The sequence below is a fragment of the Pavona decussata genome, unplaced genomic scaffold (genome assembly GCF_977016875.1).
Source record: "Pavona decussata unplaced genomic scaffold, jaPavDecu1.1 SCAFFOLD_76, whole genome shotgun sequence".
NCBI lineage: Eukaryota > Metazoa > Cnidaria > Anthozoa > Scleractinia > Agariciidae > Pavona > Pavona decussata.
The window spans coordinates 1547501-1570376 of NW_028145494.1; the positions used below are offsets into that span (position 1 = coordinate 1547501).

Consider the following 22876-nt stretch of genomic DNA (forward strand, 5'->3'; position numbering starts at 1 on the left):
TTAAACGCTCAAGTTTTAAAACAAAAATATTTTTGAAAGTCCCAGAGTGAGTCTTGAAAAAGGCTGATAATGTTCTTGCTTTAATACTAAACATACAATCACATCAAATGCTGGGTCTTATTATTGCCACAAGGCAAATGTAACTATGAGAACATAATACCTACATGTGCTACTACTACAATTTGAGGACATGACAGAAAACTAATCAGTAGTAGCCAAACATGTGATTGGAAGGGAATGTACTGGACTAGACTCTTTCAGATGAGACTTAACATAACCATTTATATTCTCACAATTCAGCTGCAACCCCAAAATTATAAAATTTCCACCAAATTGGTTGGTTTATTTGCTTGTTTCAATGGCTGGGTGTACTGTGAAATGCCTTTCTGGCTAAAAGCTTGTGATGTATTTAAATTCTTACATTTTTCCTGTGTCAGCTTTCCTGCAACCATAAACCTCTCCAAATCCACCCCTGCCAATAATTCTATGTACACTAAAATCATTCATGGTTAGCTACAGAAAGAGAAAAGTTCCATGTTAGCTTATTTCGCTGTACCATAGCGGTCATTATTGATCAGAAGTTCCAGTAAGTTGTAGTCAGTACCACACATGTACATGTACATCAAACGTGAAAATATTTACAGTCAAGAGGTACAGTACCCAGGGCTCAAAGTTTATTTTTGGCTTTGGGAGCACCTGTGCTACCAGATATAAATTTCTAGGCGCACTGACGAAATTTTAGGCGCACAGCTAAAACTTTAAGGAGCACAACTTAAAATACTGGTAGCACCAAAAAGAAAAATCAGAAGCTTCAGACATTTTATTAGTGATCGTTGATAATGGTGTCATGATGACACCAACACATTGTTAATTTCTTTTTCTTATTTTTGCTTGCCGATAGTTAATCAGCACGGTAATCTGTTTGTTTCTTTCAGTCTCTTACTGTACCTTTGAGATAGCAATAATACTGTTACATTGTTTTGAATATTACACGGATCACCCAACTGAAATTGATTCATTTGGCTAATTTCTGTAGTCAAGGTTAGGTCACCTTGATTTCTGTCCACTGTTTAACCACTTCACAACTGCTGGAGTTAGGTCAAATGTGTTGGAAGGCAGCGGCCGGCTGTTTGAGAACAAATCTTTTTGTAAATGAGCATTTTGAAAAAGAGAATAAATTACATTGTTGACAGCGCGTTGACTTAACTGAATTAAAATTCATTGTTTCACAGGAAATACGTAACACTTGTTCTTACATTGAAGAAAAAAAGTCTCTTAAACCAGATTGTTTAAACATTATCGACAAAGCAAACTAAATTGCGCGAGAAGCACGTTTCAGAAGGTTGCCTTCACTCGTACGTTCTTGTCAGTGGTGCGGTAACATAACGTAGAAGAGTCTGGGGTAAAGTCTGGGGTGGGATGAAACACGGACAAGAAATTAACTTGGGGAAACAGCAAATAAAACACATACCGATGTAAGAAAAACGGTGTAACTTTCTTATGTGGAACCTAATTGTGTTACATCCACATTTGAATTTATTATTTCAAGCTTCTGTCTCGGGTTAATCAGGCAGAGTACACAAGAATTGTCAGGTATGGAATCAAATGGCCCCGATTCAGGCGCACTGAACTTGGGCGTTTTTAGGCGCATGAGTGCGACCGCGTATAATTTTTTAGGCGCAAAATAAAAAATCTAGTCGCATATGCGACCAGCTGGTCGCTAACTTTGAGCCCTGGTACCCGAGGTTGATTTGGTGATTTTTAGGCCATGTTCACTGAGATCAAAATATGACAAATATCAAGCTAAAAACAATGGAATTATTAGTGCTTTAATTGGGCAAAACACGCCATAATTTTTTGCAATTCCTGCTCAAATCAGGGTTCTTGTTCAGGACGCTGTAATCAGTTATTTTTACTGTCTATTCAAGTATTTGTTATTGACTATTGTGAAAAAATGTTACCGAGAATACTGAAATAGCTTTCAAAATTCACTGTGTTTTGAAAAAAACTTGTCCTTGTTTTGGGAGTTTCCTTTCTATAAACAATGTTAAAACATCCAGCAGATAATATCACATCGAAAATCCATTGCCTGTAAAGAAATTGCTCTTGGTTTGAACATTCTCTTTCCTCCAAACAATGCTAACTTTATGTTTGGTTCCCATCCTTTCTTGGGCCATCTCACTCCCATCATTCCCTGGAAGAAATTTGCAAGACTGCATCCACCTGCCCACCAGCTTTTGCAAATTTATTACCTCCTTTTACAAATCCTAACAAGAACCCTGTCCAATCTATTGTAGCACAGGGCACGAAATTAACTTTTTTCTTAGGGAGACATTTGGCTCCTAAATATTCCAAAGTGGTCGCCAAGTGCAAAAAGTTAGTAGCCATTTTTTTCCGAAACGAAAACAAAAAACAATGAAAATGCGTTATCATGGACGATAATATCAAATCGTAGCCTTTCCTAGCATTATTAATGCCTGGACGGTTTTGTTGATGTCTAAAGAATAGCAAACGGCAATTCTGGTCACAGTAAAGAATGAACATCACCAACATTTCATCACATGGTAGGTTTTTTTATTTTTTATTTTTGGAAGTTATTCAAAATTCACAGTTCAAAATGAGCTCAACAGCCGCGAGCAAACGCAAAAGACTCATTTGCGTCTCATCGCACACCAAAGCCAACGAAACAGCAACGAAAAGACAGTTTCCATTAGTAGAAGTAATTGTGGGTGCTATTTCTTGCCGCTAAGGAATATCCTCTGGCACCAGGGACATTGCCAATTGTCTTTCGGTAATCCCACATGGCCACGGAGCGGCAAGGTGCGAAAAAACTTCTTCTTGTCGGCATATTTTTCTTCCATGGCCTGTGCGAATTCCAAAACCTCATCCTCGGTCCTGTTTGTACACGCAGCCAATATTTGAAATAAATTTTCCCGATCCTCGTTGATGCTCATTTTAAATTTTAATCACTCGGCGACATGAATAATGAAAGTCCGACGAAATCCACCATCTTGGATATTTCAAAAGGTCACGTGTGTTAGCAAAAGGGACATTTGATTGCACAATACACAACGTCGCCTCTGAAAAGATTATCCAAGATGGCGGATGTTAACGGAGAGTTTGTGACGGTTTTGCTACAAATAAACCTTGCCATTTGCCCCGATTTTTTTTTTCAAGCTTTATTTTATTGCACAACACATAAAGGTAGGAAAAAGCAAAGGGTTCTAGTCGCCAATGTGGCGACTAACTTTCAAATCTTGGTCGCCAGCACGGAAAACTTAGGAGCATTGGCGACTGTATCAGGCGCAATTTCGTGCCCTGTAGCATGATTTTCACCTTGCCACCATGGTTTTCAAGCCAGCAATACATAATTAAAGTGGTAACTTTAATTTAATACTGTACAGCTGTATGACTTGTTCTGACATAAGATTTTGAACTAGTATCATGTAAATGAACACAGAGCTACAGGATGAAGTCATATCCATTTGAAAGTTGTCCTGGAATCATGTAAACAACCCTTAATTGACTGCCACCAAAATTACCAACTTAGTGGCAGCATGGTCGAGCGGTTAGGGCGCCGGACTTGAAATCTGGAGGTCCCGGGTTCAAGTCCCGCTCTGACCGCTAGCTGGGGTTGTTTCTCAGTAGCCCCGAGTTCAACTTCTCAGCCACGCTTGTAAATAGCCAGCTTGTCTGCCTCCTGTCAGTTGGGATTTTTAACCATGTTATTTTCAATTTATATTATTTCTTTATGAAGTTTAATGCTCAGTCCCTCTAGCACTTGTGCTATAAACATTGCTGAGAGTAAATAAAGGTTATTTATTTTATTTATTTATTTTTTTAGTGGTACATTTCAGTTGAGAGGTTCATGCATACATGTACATGTACATTTCAAAGAAAATTATTACTTACATTTATATTGAGTTCCACATTTTTCCATTGGCAAAATCTGACATATCTGTCACTATAAAGAAATAATTATGAAAATAAAAATCAAATTTAAATTGGGTTTACTGTTCACTGTAATTTAAGTTACAATGTAATAGCATGAATTTTACATGATTTTATTATAAGAACTAAAACAATAACAAATTATTAATATGCTACAGTCATACACTGATGTTACAGGTTCCTACAGTATACTGACTGCAGTGTACAATACAAATACCATGACTTGAAAGTTGAAGCCTTAATTAATATTGCCAATGTAAGCAAACACAAAGTTCACAGGAGTTACATTTACTTGTTGAGATGTATTACAGCCTCACCTTTTCAAAAACTTTTGGAAAATTGACCCTCTCAGACTGTCTCTGATCTCTAACTTGTATGGCTGTAAGGATAAGCAATTCATAGTAGTTTTAAATTTGTTTCATTCCTTTTGTCTGTAACATAAAACTGTTTACAACACTCTCATTGTGAGGCCTGGGTACCATAAAATAATACGTAGTGACTTATTGCTTAACCAATGGCTCATGTGCACACTGTATTTTTTAGAAGTAATATGTTACCACGTTAACCCTACTAGAAACAACACTAACCATAATGTGGCATTCTCCATTCTAGCATTTAAAAATCCATGTGAAGCACCCCCCACTTTTCCAATAACAAGTGTGGCACCATAAGATGAACTGAAATCATTTATCAGGTTTGTAAAAAAATTCTAGAGAAGACAGCTAACTTATGAAGGTAACTGGTTGGCTATACAAAGAATTTTTTTAACCTCTAAGTTTTGTAAACAAATGCCAAACAGACTACATGTAGCTGGCCAAGATAGTGAGGTAGATGTTGATTTTCGCTGGCTACTGGCTACATTCAACGGCCCTACATTTAGTTAGGGTGTTGATATTACAGTTTTTGTTATTGTATATTTATTATTCACATCCCAATGTTTAAATAAAAAAAAGAAGTGCCCCGGTCATCCCTAATAACCACCCTCCCTTTAGCTTTTAAAAGTAAATTAGTGCCCCTAGCCTGGTTGGATGAAAGGTGTTTACTTCTAATCCACTAAGTAAAGGTAAGTTCCGCGGTTCTCATCTTGTTGGGAGACAATATTTTTCACAGCTAATTTTAATTAAGCTAAAGCTAAAAACGTCAAAGTCAAAACTAAACTGCAAAAATCTTAACAAAAAATCTTTATTGATTATTAATAATTATATCAAACTGGAAACAAAGTTCACGTTAACCCAGGTTCAGTACACTTTCAACAACAGGGCCCCAGTGATAAATTGAATCATTTTGATAGCTTTACTACACGCTGTAGATTGTACCTCAAACAGTGTAGATGTTAACTCTTTTGATCTTATTGCCTCTCGTACTTGTGTCTCAGCTTGTACAGAGAAGGACTGTAAAGTACAGTAAATGTCAATCATGATGAGTAAAAGTTTTCTTTTCAAATAATGCAAAACTTACACCAGAGCATATAGGTAGTCAAGCAGACTACGTCATAGACCAATCCATGCACCAGAAAAGTGAATGAAAGCTGTTTCTCCATATAGTGGATCATCCCCCGACAGGTAATAATGAACTGTAATTGTATCAACCATTTCACAGTCTTCAAACATATGCAACAACTCTGTAATGAGGAAGCCTTATTCTATAAGCCCTATGGTTTCTCCTAAGGCTTCCTCACCACTTTCTCTGTAATATATATTTTTGTACTCTAAGTTTGCTTTTTTGTAATGTGTGAGGTGAAATAAACAATCAAATTCAAAGCAATGTGTGACAACAATGGGAGGTAACCAGTGCTGTTCAAAATCCAGTAAAAACGAGAACAGAGTTTGAAACAGTGACACTACCTGAAGGAAACTTTAAAATTGTCTCAACTATACAGGAGCATAACATGGTAAAAATTATTAAGCACTTAGTTCATGGATTACGTTCACATGTAAGTACAAGTACAAGTTGGCATTGTAGATGTTCAAATAATTGGGAATCAAAATTTGATCTTTTGTATAGTCACCAATCATGTGTACAATAGGTGACCTCAGTTGACTGGCTCAAGCTCAATAATACTTGGTTGATACATGTTCATGCACTGTACTTGGGTGATGGTTAACCTAGTCATATGCCCCATTCACACCAAGGCTTAAACACATTTGAAAGCCGTTTAGTTAAACACAGTTTAAAATTGTTTCCTTCATAAAAGCTGCTTTTGGATTTTTGTCGACTACAGATTTAGCACAAATGAAAGCGTAAGTTAAAGTTTACTTGAACCCTACATCAAAGCCAATGGTTCAGCTTTCTGTTACCAATTTATTCTCATTTTGTTAAATCTGGTTTAATTAAACATGTTTTGTTGGTCTGAATGGAGCTATAACCTACATGAACATGTAGTTTGACTGAGTATCATACTTTGCCAACACTTGACTTATAAGCAGTCAAATCGTTGGCCGGCTATCAGCCAAGACAATAGCTGATTTGTCTGTTGACCCAGCATTGGTAAAGTATCAGTAGAATACCAGGAGAATACCAGTCACTGAAGTATGTTAGTGCCAGTGATGTGTTGACAAGTTGTTGGGTATAACTATTTATCTTGTGAACTAAGTTTTAATGAAGTAAGGGCAGTTTATCTTAGTCCAAGAAATTTACACAGACAGGAACTGTATAGATAACTGTTACATTGAAATACGTCTTTTTACTTCTGCTTGCTATAGAAAGTACTATTCCAAAGCTGTTAAAATCACTACCAGGTAAAATGGGGGATCCAAAGTCATCCTCCCCTGCGAGAATTTGATTTATAACCCTTTTTAAAATCAATAGAAATGTATGTAGAATAGTTAAGCATGATGAAAATAATTATTTATCAAAAATACCAACTACAAAGACCTTTTAAAAAATTGTACAAAATTAAAGACATTGGCAATAAGCATTACAAGTTTATTAGTCACCTGGGCCCAGTTGCTCGAAGCATGGTTAGCATTAACCATTGGTTGAGAGGTATTAAAACCTATAGGTTGTCATGGTATTTATCCCAGGTTAGCGTGAGCCATGCTTCGAGCAACTGGGCCCTGTATGTTAATTTTACAAGTATGAGTGTACAAATCTTAGGATAGGTTACAAAAGAAAATAGTATTTAACAAAAAAAAGACTAACCATGATTTTTTTTCTGAAATAAAACTTGATCTTGGAAGTGATGACATCACAACAGAAGTAAAACACGAGCAGAGTGCCAAGTGGCACCAATTATTAGCTTTGCATTCAGCAAAGTAGTGACCAGGTTAATCAACAAAGCATTGGCCAAGTATTGCCAGAGTAATGACCAACATGGCAACAACGTATTGGCTCAGAGGCATGTAGTGTCCTTTTTGTTGTTTCACTGGCACACATATATTGAACCTGATTTAGTTCTTTGAATTTAAAAATGTCAGCTAGCTAGAGATTTGTGAATAAAATCGATGCTCCGCTACTTTATGCATTGCAGTTTACATTTTTTTTTTTTTTGTTTAAAAATTTTTTTAAACCAGTTTAATTTTTATTCTCCTTTGTGTCAAATTCATTACCATAATCTTGAACAAAGGAAAAAGAAAATTAAGAAGGTTTAACCAATTTTTAAGCTAAGACAACACGAACAGATGTAAGCATTACAATGTAAAAATTCTTAAACACTTACATGAGAGCGAGCAAGAAGCTCAGTCATGATATGGTTGTCATATATTTCTTTTGCCATTACAAGTCTTTCGTCCAGGAACTGAAGTTTTTCATATTCTTTGATCTGTGTAGATAATGATGTTATTGAAAATACAGCAGCTGCATAACTGTTCAAGACTTTCATGTGAGTGTCACTTCCATGCTTAAATCAATAATTATCGTAGCTACATGTAAAATTAACGTAACTTCAATAACGACACAAGCAGTGTACAGATAACCTTCAGAATACATTCTTTGCAGGGCATCCAAGGACCTTTGGTAACTAGATTACAAAGTCCCATTACAAAAAAAAATAAATAAAAATGACTTAAGTGGGTTTTAAAATGCCCCATCCCAGACAAGCAGCTGCTAAAATAGTTGTGAATAACTACAACTTGTATCTCCAATCCTAATTAGTTTAAACGATCACATCGACTCAAAAGCAATGTTATCAATTACAAACATTCGACTAAAATGGGGTGTAAAATAATAAACAAAATAATGACATTGAACCACAGTACGTGTACACTGGTAAGACAAAAATGTAAAGGGTTAAATGATGATTTGGTGTCTATTCATTGCTTTGAATTTGTCACAGACTTTGAAATTGTATTGATTTTTGAAGTTTAAGCAAGTAGAAAATTGAAATGTTAAAAGTGCACGTCCACTTTGCCTTTAGCAAATATTGTCAGTGCAATTTAATTAAAGTTACATAGAAAATATGCAAATTACCTGGCCTTTGCCACACAAATAAATAACCATGAACTTTGTAAAATAGTGACTAACCCATGCAATTTCACTGAAAAACTTTTGTGATTAAAATCCCCTACCCAAGACAATGTTAATATATCTGTTAATCAGTTTTTCATAATTCCAAACAAATTGCACAGCCCTTTATCAATAGAATACTTATACATCTTTATGACAGATATGTATTTGAGCAGAAACGTAACATAACTCAAGATTAATACAATGTATGAACATTGCATACCAAGTAAACATCAATGACATGAAAAAGTTCCTAGTTAAAGCACAACATACACTAAGATTTTTCCAACAATCCACATGTTTCCATCTGTTGCTTTGTACTTTACTGCACTTAGAATAATGAATTTTAATCTTAGACAAAACAATTACACTTGAGAAATCACCCTTTTTACATAAGCTAATCTTAAAATTAAAAAAATTTTTTTTTTTTACAAATGTTTCTCACATACATGAAGAATTCGAAATTATTCCATAAACTCATTTGCATTTCATCTCAAGAAAATGAATTATTATATCAGCTTATATCAGAGATGTGTGCACCAAACGTTCATTAATTATTTACTAGTAAAGACTTGACTTTGACATAGCAGACAAAAATCATAACAGGAAAATGAAATGTATCGTAGGACATGGCTACATAAATATCAAAGGCAAGCCCAGCTCGTGGAGACAAAAAGAAAAACTACATTTCTGTGTTTTATTTTTAAGTTTTTTCATATACTATATAAATCATGCTATTGGCAACTCCATGGGAAATCGAATGAAAACGACATTTTTAAATGGTTTTTCTTCATTTTGCTTTTGTTTGTTTTTATTTTTGTTTCCTGAGAAGCGAAATCACACGATCGAAAAATTCAGGCAGACAGAACGTTGTCCAACAAAGAAAGGAAAAATATTCTGTGGTTTTTAAGAAAATAACAATATTGTTACAGTTGATTTGTGTACGATCGTCTTCCCTTGCATCAAAAATCACATATGCAGAAAGCGAGCTACGATAATAGATGTGCTAATTTTGGCACCGTGAACTCTAAAATCGTTTCGAAAAAGCTGATCTCACTCGGAAACACCAAGGAAACACAGGATAAATACCTGTAACGGTGTTTGTTAAAAACTGTTTCCTCGAGTCGTGTTTCAATATGCAATAATCGAGGCAACGGGCTGGGTGTCGATTTCAACAATGTTTATACAAAAGCACTGCCAAAACACTGTAAATTTTAACCGATTTCGACAAAATTTCTACAGACAGTACTAACACTTGTACTTGTACAAAGAAAATATTACTTCGGATCAAAGCTTTTCAAATTCAAACAAGTCTCATCGCTCGATAATTAAACCATTCATTTATATTACGTGACATGACAAAAACTGAAATGGCGAAACCAATGTTTGCGAACATCTTTGTAGCTGGTGGAGCAGAGCACTATTGAACTTTCTACTCTCCAAGGAATTAGCGGGCTTGCATTATTTATAGCAGGGTCTAGGCAAGGACATAAAGTACCTTGACAGCAGAAAATACAGGCAGGAAGTGAAATTGTGTAGTTTGCGGTCCGCGGCTTTAACTCTTAACGTACCCCTTACTTATCCCCCGCCAATCTACACTGGAACTTCCTTTTATCGCTTTAAGGGAATACGAGCTTTTCAAAAGCAACAAATACTACACATTTCCATGTGAAGATAAAGCTCATTTTGTTAACTCGAAGATAGGAGCTGTCTAATAGGCGAAAATCCAGCCCTAATTTGCAACTCGCTCAAAGCTTATACAACACTCGCGAATTTGTGTTATTGGCGTTAATTTAAACGCAGCCCGGCTAAGCTATCTCGGGAAATTCTCCGACAACTATTTATCACGCTCTTCCAGTTAGGCTTGCACAACTAGCACTCACCCACTCAACACTCAAGAAAATATTCTAGTCAACCCGTCGTTGCTTCCTGCACAAAGTTGGGGAAATATAAGGTAAATAAATAAATTAATGTAAGGTATAAAGCTCGCTCGCTCACCTTTTCGTAAAATGCCAGCTGAGGAACCGGTTCGTCGCATTGTGTTTCGGAAAAGTCCTTAAAAACCAGGTAACCTTGAAAACGAACCAAACGATTACACAAATCAGAGGCTCGTTGATGAAAAAAAAAGCTTTCAATGAATATATATTCTTCGTGTACAAGGTATACAAACTACGGTCCCTCGAGGAAGAAAGCGTATTAAACACGGCAGCTGAACGATGCATTACCGTTTGTAAACGAATCGCTTACCTATCGTTTGGTCGAATATTTTGTCGAACTGCACCTCTCCTCTTTCGCTTAAATACTTGTTCATAACATGGTAAACGCTGAAAATGTAAAAAGCAACAAGGCTCTCGATGGAACAAAGCTAAATCCTCAGGTTAACTAAACTCAATCCAGCATAAAAATTAAAAGCGATCGTAATGTTCTACGTACGATGGATCAGGCAAGATTATCTTCTTGCTTGCACGCGCGGCTGGCGTGGATTTCGATTTTTCCATCGCCATTAGATAGGAAACATCAGCCAAAACCGCCTCTAAGTCCGCCATCTTGGCTTGGCAGCTTGGTTTATGTTGCAAATTTCGTCTCGGCGGTGAACATTTGCGAACCCTTCATTACAGTTCGTCGCCTGGTGATTGGTCAGAAATAATATATCACGTGACCATCCATGATGGCGGCCCATTTGATGGCTAAAGAGAAGTCAATTACGGCTTCCCTCTTGACGTTATCTATGTTTCGTGACAGTCTTTTCGTCTTTAGCCTGTAGAGTACTGGCGATTCCTTTTTGGCATAAATCGAGCTCTTTTTTCACTTGATATAGAAATTATTCATATTCACAAGCGTTCCAGAGGACAACCAGACAAACATAAAGACAAAGCGAGTGGGTTTTTAAAGCTCTTGAGAATGTTTGTTTTGAGGATATTGGTTTTAAACGTTTGCATAATTTTTTAACTGAGATATTGGCTTTGGAAGCTTTCTTTCTGCCTTGACGTTCGTGACTCCATAGACAATTCAAAATCCCTCCGTTGCAATTCTGAACCACTGTGGTAGTTAAAACGGCATCCAGGCATCCTGGCTCTAAAAGAGGCATCCATAAGTGGGACGCAAAAACGTCGATTATGTTTCTTTTGGTGGCATAAAGTTTCATTTTTTGTAAAATGAGTTGATATTAGCTGTCAGTGAATGCTCTTTCGAAGGCACGCGCCTGTAAAAACCGGATTAATTGTACACTGGGAATGTACGTGTTCAGTATTAATGGCCAGCATTCCTTAATTAATCAATTCCTTTTGAGCAGTTATAAAGTCCTTTGAATCCCGAACAGCGCTGAAAAGCAAACAAAGGTCTGACAGAATCAGAAATGTCACCGCCTCAGCCTGAAGGGAGTTTACTTAAGTCGCACATTGTTGATTTGTGCTGTAAATGCAATCAGTCACTATTTGCTTTAAATCAGCGGTGAACTCGGAACTCGCCGAGAATACTTTCTGAGCACGTTGACTGAAGTGTCTCAAATGTCTCCAGCTAAATTTCAAACTCAATTTATCTGTGTACCTCCTCGATCGCGGCTATATCAACAAACTTCCGCAATCTTGGGCAATTTTGTTCTCATTTTCCTACGGGGACGTCAGGATATTGACTGAGTACCTGAAGCCGATTCTCTTCAGTATTACGTTCTGATTATGATAAATCAGTTTCGAAACGACAGCTGTGACCACCCTGTAGGAGGCGCACTTCTTACAATGCTTATCTGCTGACTGAGTACTGTTGATCCTCTCTAAGAATGATGCGGGTTAGTCGTGTTATTGAAATGCCGCCACAAATTAAGGTCTTTTAAGCAGTATGAGTCATGGCCAACTTCTAAGTGACTATATCTGTCAATCCACGGGCTGATAGGGCACGATTACATACCAAGCGTATAGATTCTTGCCCACGGGTTCAGATCAACTGTCCCAGGCACGCATTTCTCTCTAGTATTCCTTCATGCCTGCTCAGTTCTGTCATGAAACTCGATTAATTCTTGAGTAAAAAATCATTCGTTCTCCGGACTGCACTGTGAAGCACTTCAGACATAGTACAGTATTTATGCATTCGGTGACAGACTTGTAGGAATATTTTAAAAATGGAAGGAAGTCAGTTTAGTCCCACAATCAGTTTCATCAGTTAAAAAACAATTATAACAGACCTGAGGCAGGAATGTATTGATTCAGAGTTACGGATATAGCAGCAACAAGGCGGCAACTTGAACACCAATCATTATGCTAAACATTTTCGAAACAAAATGTTAAAACAAGCCCCCAGGTAAATTAAGTGAACGGAAGGCTTCGGCTTCTCAATTTAACTTGTAAATAAATGGACTGTAATTGACTGTTATAATTATTATTACTAAGGACCTCCAGGAGAGGTGCAGTCTTGGGCGGTATTGACTAGTCTGTTCATTCTCAGCCGGTAAAGGGACTGCGTGGGGGCTGAGAATTGGTCAAATTTTTAAGCTAATGATAAAGAAAAGGCTGATACAAAAGTGCGGAATAAGCATCTTTTTGAGGAATCTTCATTCATTGGTAATTTTAATTAAAAACTAAATCAGTAATTTTAATTCGAGTTTAAAAACTAGAATCAACGTTGGGATTTGAATAGTCTCCCTCGCAGCCGTTTTTTGGGCTGTCACAGCCCAAAAAAGGCTGCGAGGGAGACTAGGATTTGAACAACTGAGTCCAGATAACCATGACCCCACATCGACATCACCTTCCGCAGGATGTTTACCGTTCCCAACAATACTGATTTCTGTATAACGTAACATAGTCCGGCCTAATGTGATACGTTTAACTGGTCCACGAAAGATGGGAGTTTGCAAGGAATTCACCCTAGGACCCCCATTGTTACATTGCTTTCCGCGAGTCCAATCTGAGGTCAGCAAAGTTGTTTATTTTTCAAATTCCTTTATTATATTATTGTTAGTTTCCTTTATGCTTTTTCTTTATAATTGTTCACCACAGAGGACCGGGAAGCTACCGGTTTCCTTCGAGCAACTTGGAGAGAGAGGGTGGCCCCCTTGATAGAGAGCGCTTTACGACAAATAAGGGCTGTTCCTAATTAGGAGATCTTTTGCAAGTTCTATGCTGATGTTACTAGGGTTTTGCTGAATCAGTATCATTTTCCAGGCCCTTTCACTGAGGCTGAGTGCCCTATTACCTACAGGAATAGTTTCTGCTTTTGTGTCTGCACATCCTTGCTACTTCGATTCCCAAGTCCTTGTATTTGGACAGCTTTTCCACCACTTTGACAGATTTCCTTCCGCAGGGATAGCCACGTCAATCAGCAGGCGGGTCAGTCTTCTGTTCTTTTCTCTGTCCGTGTAAACAGGCATGTCCCAAAGGACAGAGTTTCATTTCCATTTTCTGTTAGTGATTCAGTTGTTGTTGTTGTTGTTGTTGATGATGATGATGATGATGATGATGATGATGATGATGATGATGATGATGATGATGATGATGATGATGATGATGATGATGATCAGATGATAATGTTTTACAGCGACAGGTCTTAAAGCTGATGTTTACTAGGGTGCCAAGCACCAACCAGTTGCTTCTGAAGGCATTCGTTTCCACAATTCAAGAACCTTTCTCATAATCCCAGCTGATCCAAACAGCGCTGACTTCTGAATTGGCCCAATTGGCGTGTTCACTCTGATGGCATTTAGGTTATCTTTGAGCCCTCTGGGAATGGTTCCTACTGCGCACTACTACAGGTATCACCTGTTTCTTCGGGCCAGGCGTGATCTCGAAAGCATCTCGACCCCGAAAAACCATTTTACGGGCACAATGTTCATTATCAGAAAGTGATATTCAATAATTTGGAAAGCTAAAACGTTGACAACTTTACAAGATGAAGAAACACATTGCGCCAGCACCGGTGAAAAAACTACCACTCAGTCAACAGGAACTGACCGATTTGAAAAATACTTCTCCGGGACCCGAAATTTTTTCGGGAATTTGGAGATACGGACCAGTAGGTCTAGGTAGTTTTACACCGTTCATCCTGTTTCACTTTTATCCTCGAATCTTCAGGGATTGCCACATCTATTATTTGGCAGCTCTTATCATTCGTATTGATGATTACCTGAAATCTGGCCTTCTTGCCTCAATTTCGCTCATATACTGACTGACTTTCAAGGTTCTCGCGGCAATCAGAACATCTTTTTCCTTAGCTACTTAAAATGTAATCAGGCTAACATGATGAATGATGTAATAAGACTAAATGCTTTTCAGACACTATGATGCCAATTCGGGTTGTGTCCACAACTATGTAAAGCCGGAATTAAAAAAAAAAATCTTCAGTGACAGAAACTTTCAGCGTTAACTCTGTCTGATCTACCATTTTGTTTTACCAATAGCCTCGGGCAAACTTGTACAGAATTTAAATTGCTAATTTGTCAATCAATAACTGCCTCTTCGATGTGACCTTGTTACCACCCCTTTTCCTTTAGCAAGTCAAAACAAAGTTGATTAGTATTCTTTATTTAATCAGTAAAAGATTACTTTCTGAATAGTTCTTGACACTTTCGGGAAATTCTTTTTGCTTTTGTTTACACCTTAAACCTGTTTTGCACTCCACAGATTGTCAACCAGCTCTTAGCCTTCGTGATGAGAATTGGCTACCTTTTCCTAGTTTTAGTTCAATTGCTGAATTCCTAAAAGAACTACGAATTAAGTAACCGCTCGACATAGTCGAGATGCGGTTAGTCGTCACGCCACGTAGCCAAAGGCGGACAATCAATGAACGACTCTTGAATTATCAAGTAGGGTCTGTTGTTTCGTTACCTTGCAGGAACATTCCTTTGTTGTCTCGTTTAACCCAAAGGTTACTCAGCGGCTGAAATATTTATACTTTCACTCGCTCATATAGAAAATTGAACTTCATTGAAATAGTAAAAAAATCAGAAAATTCAAAACTATTTCCAGGTTATCAAACTTTCCTGACATTGAGCGTGCCCTTTCTGCTCGTGTATCATAGAGACTGATGATGGCACATTCTGTTAGGTATGTGAGCTTTTCAAGTTTCCTTTTGGCTCATGTGATCGCTTCAAACAGTAAAATGTGACTCTTCCTATGCCCTGATGCTGAGTAGGCGTAAAAACGGGTGGCAAACTTTGCCTTAATTAATCAGCCATGCACGTGTAAAGTGTCACAGCCGCCCACAATATAGCATAATTTCCTTTACTTTTTCCTGTTCGTTTTAAATTGAATGAAACTGATAAACTTCTTCGACCTTTAATTTGTTACTTGGACATGAGAGGGAGTCGAAGACTTTTAGCTCAGTTCACGATTCCTTCGCATTAGTAACGAAAAGAAGTTCACAGCGTCTCCTAAAGGATACACCATCTTAGAGATCATCTAAATAAATAATAAATCTGTGCCGGATGAAACATCCTTTTTCTGACATGGAACATTTTACTTTATTTAATGGTAATGTATTTATATACCGCACTTATCAGATAGCCTCGCTCATGGCGGTTTACAATTCTTCTGTGGGGTGAGATCGGACCGGTCAGCATGCATGTAAAGCCGCCACTGGCAGGCGCTAGCAGTCCATATTTTGATCTCACCCACCCACGCAGCCCACGCACAAATGTGAAAGACAGGTGAAATCACAGAAAGAGATAGACCACCACAGCGGGGACTACGTCCCCTACCCTTTTCGAACAGTGTGTGGGTTCTTTAACGTCCCCCGATTATTAGGAACAACTAACTGTTATGAGACTGGACCTACGGTTTATCGTCCTTAGTGCAGATGTCATAAGTACAGCACTTTCTCCTCAGTTAGTTTAAGACCCTGAGTGTTGGTCCGGCCGGGATTTAAACCGTCGCTCCTGACCGTCGCCCTCCCGCACGGTAGTCCAATGCTCTCACGACTGAGCGAACCGATTGACAGTTACGTTTTCGGGCGGAAAAATTTTTTTTTACTAGGACTTTTATAAAGCTACTACCACGCAAAAGTCCCTCTTCTGAGGAATTAACTCAGATGGAGTTTTTTTTATCCGATTTTTTGACCACTCCAACTGAGCGATCGGATAGTGACGGCAGAATCAGCCGGCGGTCACCATACGCAGCTCTAGTAATCCCCCTCTTTTTTAATTATTCTTTTTAGTTTTCTTATTGATGTTAATCCGCTTATTTAATGCGTTACAAATGGTCCGGGGAAACGTCTCTGCTTCTCCTTGAAGTAAACCCACCAAAACAATTCCACCTGAAAAATTGTCGGCTGAGCTCGAGGGAAGACGTGGGGTTAGAGATTGCGTGTGCTGGATTACTCCAAACAAAAATATATCGAGGCATAAACTCTGCACAGCAGGACAAATGTGGTACAAATTTCAGTAAGGAAGGTACGACTTTTGAATAGATTTTGCAAACATGGTCGTTCTGCACTGCCAACTCGTGAAAATGTTACACTACGAATTCACAGTCACTTATGAATTAATTTATCAATAAACAGTTTCATGTCCCATGCAGTGAAAATCAGGTATTTTACACCACCAATTTGTTGCTAATTCTTACTGAAGTTCTGTATGAGAAGAAGTATCTTGGGCCCCCCGGCCTGTTGTGATAAAACGGCCTTCTAAGATCTCCAAGGGGGGTCACTGGTACCTCATCACGGTCAGTTTCTGAGAATAAACTCCGAAGCGTTGCTACACGGCTTTGTTCACAAACTAAGGCATCTTCGTCTACAAGAACGACAACCTCTTAGCAACTTATTATAGTTGTTCTGTCGTCATAGAACTAAAGATGGGCAATGTAAGGGTCAAATGAAGACAATTAAATAGCTTTCAAATCGTTTTCCCTCGTCAAGACTTTTTGACAAAGCATTGTTTACTTGAAGGGCGACAAGTGTCCAACAGGTAGAGGGTTAAATGTTTCACCAACAGAAAACGTAATTAATAAACGAGGTTCGCGATGTCTTGGACCTTCGATGTGTCGTCCTTAAACATTTTCCTGAAATGTTATGTCATGACGACCTTTGTCCAAGGGATGCTGCACCCAAGAGAGTCCGAAACTCGACAGCTGAAATCTTTGGACGGAATGTGGGATTTCCGGGCAGATATTTCGTCATCCGGGTTTGAAGAGATGTGGTACTCTATGCCCTTGGCGCAGGTAAGTGATCTGTTTGGTTTAAGAAAATTTTCTCGCTTTGGCTTCTTCGGACATTTCAGATGTTTATCTTGGTGTTTCAATAATCCTGTGTCAACTTTAAAATACTGATGGATTGGATTAGAAAACGAAAGTCGATTGCACTCGAAAAATCAGGGTAATTGGCAGATTGTTTACAAATTTTATTAAAAGTAGTGTTTTGTTTTACTACCTAGGCTAGCTGTTTCTAATGGGCCGTTTCGTTATTTGATCGACTCTACCATTGATACAGAAAATCTGGGACTGAAAAATGTTGCGCTGAAAGCCTAGTATGCTGTGTGGAATGCCGAAAATCTCTATAATTCAGCCTCCCTCTCTAGCAAATTAAAGCCCCTGTTTGGAGGTCAGGTTTTTAATAAGCCGTCCTACCTCCACTTTGGCTTCCATGTTAGAAAACACAAAAGAGATATTTTTAAAAAAGTCCAGGCGTACAAATGATCAAAATATCAGTCAGATTGTCTATCGGAAACGTTCGGGTCAAGAATATACACTGACGTATTATATTGTGCCGAGGTAAGAATGATCTTCTGATACACGATCCATTACCGCTTGGTTTCAGAGAGCTGTGAAGAAACATTTTGGAAACGCTACTTCAACTTTTGATCAAAACTTATAATTTCAAATAGCCCCCTCTCTAAAAAGCCTACCCTTCCCTTCACTCCTCGGAAAAAAGCCCCTGGGAGCATATAAATAGAGCTTACAGCTGAGGTTCCAGCTGACTGGTGGACCGGGGGATATACGATTTTAATATTTGCAGGCCGAGTCTTCACACATGAAAAAAATTTCGTCATTACTGTGCAGTTAGCAGAACTGGGTTGACTTCCGGCACTTCTTAGTTGCTATTTCAGACAAACCAAAAAATTTTATATCTGGCACGTACATGCAATGTACATTGCAAACGTACAAACATACTACAGTAGAGTCGGGCAAAATAATGGAAGGCACGACAAATTATTGTATATAGCGTCAATACTCTATCGATGGTACTGGATGGAATAAAAATGTATTTTGGAGTTGCAATGCTGTGAATAACTTATTTCAGAGATATACTGTTGATTTATCGAAAATTCCATCAGCTTGGCTATATTCTTCTGAAAAAACTGAGTGCGAAAATCACTCGGTCAGTAAGTTGATATCGATTTAAATTGAGTCGTAGTACGTCACTTATTTCCAGGGAGCCATTATCGAGCTAGCGTTCAATGAAAATAATGAAGTTTATTTATACTTTTTTACTGTCAGCCATGGACAATGAGAATCCACTTAGAAAGAGTAGAAGTAGTAGTAGTCTTTTATTTCCACGATTTCCTTTGTTGACCTAGTCAGGCACGACTAGTCAGTAATCAGAATTCGTGACTGCTCATTTCCATCCACGAAAGCAGGTGATGTCCGATTGTACAATAACCTTTTTTCCACTCACGCATTGAGTCGTCTTTTCCATGTTTTTTCTCACGTTCTGTAAGGGGATTATTGACGCCGGTATGGATAATGTAGAAGACATGTCTGGCAAAGTTTCAAGCCGTTTTTACAAATTACGTCAATGAGTGGGCCAGACTCATTGACCCTCTTGACTCCCATTTCTTGCCGCGAGCTCTCACCAAAATGTAGCGTCATGTGTCTCCGTGCAGACGTTTTACAAAATAATGTTTATCAGTAGGGGATGTAGTCCTTGGTTTGATTCAGTGTTGTCCGGCCTGTGGTTAGGCTGAATTAACGTGAATGACGTTCGATGTGGATCAGTCATCTCTCAGTGCATTGCTAAGCGGTTTTGAACCATTTCCGTTACTCATTTATGGACTGTGTGGCTTGAAAAAAGTAAAGAAGATCAGAAGCTTAAAAGGAATTCGAGATTGAGACGCAATCGTGGAACACAACGTGCCGCCTTTCTACGCCGTATGGCCGGTGGCTGCTTTTGCGCATACGTTCTGCGCATCTCAAGATTTTCCAAGAAACTCAGATTTCTTAAAAACTGCGCCTACCGAATTCAAAAGTATTTCTGTGCAGCTTATGACAACGTGTGAAAAGATGATTTTAGCAAGGGCTATTGAAATCCCAAAAAAAAACTTAGGGGTTACCACGTATTTTTCAGGGATAATTAACCTTCAATTTTTTTAGTAAAACCTTTTAGAATTATTGTTGCTCAGTTAATATAATAAATATGTTTGAAAATGTGTGCATGGTTACCCCCAATTTTTGTTTTTGAATTTCTTTTCCCTCATGATCATAGGCTGTGCAGAAGTACCTTTCCGTCTCCTATCTGAAAACATCACCAGTGTTTTGCAGCCCCTACTGGTCGTGTCTGTCTGAAAATATCTCAGTGTGACCAAAAATAGAATTTATTCCAATTATTCATCTGGTTGACCCCTTTAAAAGGCTAATAGGTGTTTTACTGAAATTAATCGTTTTATACTAATCACCGATTTGGGGGTGCATGGGTCACTCCAACGAATTAAAGGCTAATTTGTCGTCCTATGTCAGTTAAAGCTTTATGAGAACACGTGTTTTCTTATAAGGTTGTTTTCCGTTTGTAGTGGAGTAGCTCGGACGAATTCGTTTACTTAATTAACGTTTGACGCTTAAAATTAAATAGTTATGGCATAAATATCAGCTTAGTTTGAGAACAATGCGGGCCGGATTTTCGGCACTGTCATACCGCAAGTGCACGCTCCATAACTGAGTTTATACAGTGTTTCTAGCTCTCGGTATTCGTGGTATCAAGAATTAAGAGGATAAGAAAGCCAATTACTGACTTAGTTTATATCCTATCTATTTAGCGTGTACGCACGAATTAGCAACTTAAGGGCATTTAGCACCCTTCCAAATGCCATTAGCACCTCATTCCATGTTTAGCGAAGGCTCTTCTCTCGGTTATTTTAAAGAAAATGTGTTGTTTTTTCGGAAGATTGATCAAGTTTTACAGTAAAACAATTATTCGCTGTTTATGATCAGGTTGTGCTCTATGAAAGTGTGGTGCTCATAATCGAGGTCATTAGAAACTGATCATGGTGGATACCTACTTAGGATTAAAAACGTGGCATTCAATCTGAGTGATGGTAACAGCTGTGCCGAAGTTCCTGCATTTGAATGGATGGCATTCCAGAAACTGGGAACAAACTCGCTGTAAACATTTCATAGCTGAGAATATTGAAAGCGATAGCTGCGTCGACCAGCACTGTGATGTCGTCTACCTTCTGGAACTCTCCTTCATGGTAGAATCCTTGCGATGCACCCAAAGTTAACAGCTTGCGGCATAGCAAGCATTTACGTGCTTTCTTTCTGTCCTCTTCCACCTCCTGCCAATTTTCTACCTTTGCCTCAACGTTTGCCAAGCTAACAGATGCAAAAATAAAAATCAAGTGTTTCATAGTAAGGGGACCTCAATGAGGACAAATCTACGTTCATCACTGGTTTTTCTGCAGTCCTAATTTCTGTCCTTGAAAGTCGCACGTTTCTGATTTATACTGAAGCCTAAGAAAACAAACCTTACAGCTTCTCGGCGCTCAAGCTCTGCTACATATCCCCTATTTTAGAAATAACCATTGCTAAGCGCTGCAAATATTTTGTTGGGTCATCCATAGGTATTAAATAAAATTCACACCACTGTACCACTCAAATGTCTGTATGCTAACATTTAGAATAATTAACAGCTGTGTTTTACAGTTGCATATATTTAGGTTTTTGTCAGCTTCCATAGAGTACTTGATTTGATTTGCAAAAAGTAAGCTATTTAGCACCAAGCCGGCTTGCGTCCAAAAATCCGGCTTGTTTTTAATATGCTAGTTTTGTTTCAATGCAAATGTTCCCAGAATCTCCTGACAGTTAACTGAAAAAACAACAACATATGATCAGTGAAAACTTCATGATTTCAGCCCGTAAAACGTGCTTATGTTTTGTATTTGTTTGACGCTGTGTTGGTGGTCGTGTATGTCCAACTGCAGGAAGCGAGTTATTACATTTCTGTCATTTCTCGCAGAGTGGAGACATCTTGTCGATGCCAGTTCCATCCAGCTACAATGATATCACAGAAGAGCGTTGGCTTAGAGACTTCATTGGTTGGGTTTGGTACGAGAAGCTGTTTTATGTGCCTCCTTCTTGGAGAGCAACCTCCAACAGAGTGGTGTTACGGTTTGAGAGCGTGTTTTATCGGTGCAAAGTGGTAAGCTTAAGCATAAAATACCACCCTTTTAGGGTCATAAAAAAGTATAATACTCCATCACGCAATCCCATTCTTTTGGCGTATTTTTAATGTTTACTGGTAATTCAATGCCTGATTCTCAAAGCGGGGCCCAAATTTGATACCAAAACTTGAACATGTCCAGGCCAAATCCTTATCGCTCAGAAGAAAAACTATCCATGGACACCAGGGCGGGATCATTGATTTTTTGTGCGCGTTTTAAATGACGGCTGATGAATGTGTTTGTTGATATTTATCACACCAAACTCCAAAAGAAATCCGTCAACCTTTTAAACAATTTACGCTTATTACAAGATGTATTTTATTCAAAAGGTTTACCCTGTATGAGTATCTGAAATATCATAAATTATAAAGCAACTTCTTTTCCTTATTGATTAGTACATACGCTAAGAGGGAATCGGTGATGTGACGGTAAAGGAAAATGACTTTCTTGGTTAGGAATCGAATCAGTCAACATATAACTGTAGAAAGAAGTGTCAAATAGTCAAGCTAAACGAATATCGCAAATCGCTCCACAGTGGTTAAACAATAAAGAGATCTTAGAACACGAGGGAGGAGATCTGCCATTTGAAGTCGATATCTCCAAGGAATTAAAGTCAGCTAGCAGAGACTCGCACAGACTTACAGTCGCTGTGATTAATACTCTTCCATTCACTCAAAAGGCCGAATTGGACAGAAGGTAAGACCACGTTAACTCTCACTGTGATTCCACTTGATAACATCTTTGCCTCGGTCCACACTAGTGCGGAAATTTTTGAAAACGTTTAAAACCAGGCAGATATCAAATGTTTTCCGTCCACACTAGCTTTTCTGAAACATTTTGAAAACGGAACTCTGCTGTTCATCGCTGGTTTGGCTCCCCCCAACCTCGTCTCCAGTCGTCCTTTCAAACTGACTTTAGACGATTTTTAAATGTATGTTCTTGATAAGGAACTTATGGTTTTATCCATCAGTACTAGGGAATGCCACAAAGCAATTGGTTTATTGAGCAAAAACCAATGGCTTTGCATGTGCATTTTACATATTGGTACGTTTCTTTCCCGTCCTCTGCAAAACAACAACGTGAAATGATCAAATTCAAGGTTTTGTAGACAACGTGAGCATATGACTGTGA

General features: G+C 38.3%; 2 protein-coding genes and 1 long non-coding RNA gene across 8 annotated transcripts in view; 1 reads left to right on the forward strand and 2 right to left on the reverse strand.

Moving 5' to 3' along the window:
* LOC146476568 (G protein-coupled receptor kinase 3-like) overlaps window positions 1–10987 on the reverse strand; it is a 24823-nt gene extending 13836 nt beyond the window's left edge. For both annotated transcript variants that reach the window (XM_085114446.1, XM_085114445.1), the window contains exons 1-8: window positions 10828–10987; window positions 10642–10718; window positions 10393–10466; window positions 7610–7711; window positions 5268–5342; window positions 4269–4330; window positions 3913–3964; window positions 422–513 (exon numbers count right to left, since the gene is read on the reverse strand). In XM_085114446.1, coding sequence (XP_084970572.1) covers window positions 422–513; window positions 3913–3964; window positions 4269–4330; window positions 5268–5342; window positions 7610–7711; window positions 10393–10466; window positions 10642–10718; window positions 10828–10940 — 647 coding nt within the window. In that variant the 5' untranslated portion in view covers window positions 10941–10987. The remainder of the gene's footprint in view (window positions 1–421; window positions 514–3912; window positions 3965–4268; window positions 4331–5267; window positions 5343–7609; window positions 7712–10392; window positions 10467–10641; window positions 10719–10827) is intronic.
* LOC146476560 (uncharacterized) overlaps window positions 1–22876 on the reverse strand; it is a 116667-nt gene that overhangs the window by 68890 nt on the left and 24901 nt on the right. The gene's annotated exons all lie outside the window — the stretch shown is intronic.
* The window catches only part of LOC146476569 (beta-glucuronidase-like), a 34186-nt gene that overhangs the window by 3567 nt on the left and 7743 nt on the right, over window positions 1–22876 (forward strand). Inside the window, exons 2-4 of one of the 4 annotated variants that reach the window (XM_085114443.1) lie at window positions 4564–4645; window positions 21541–21723; window positions 22281–22441. In XM_085114443.1, coding sequence (XP_084970569.1) covers window positions 21559–21723; window positions 22281–22441 — 326 coding nt within the window. In that variant the 5' untranslated portion in view covers window positions 4564–4645; window positions 21541–21558. Of the gene's footprint in view, window positions 1–4563; window positions 4646–7704; window positions 7772–17297; window positions 17535–21540; window positions 21724–22280; window positions 22442–22876 lie in introns of those variants that run through there. The other 3 variants (XM_085114444.1, XM_085114441.1, XM_085114442.1) reach the window with 3 other exon arrangements.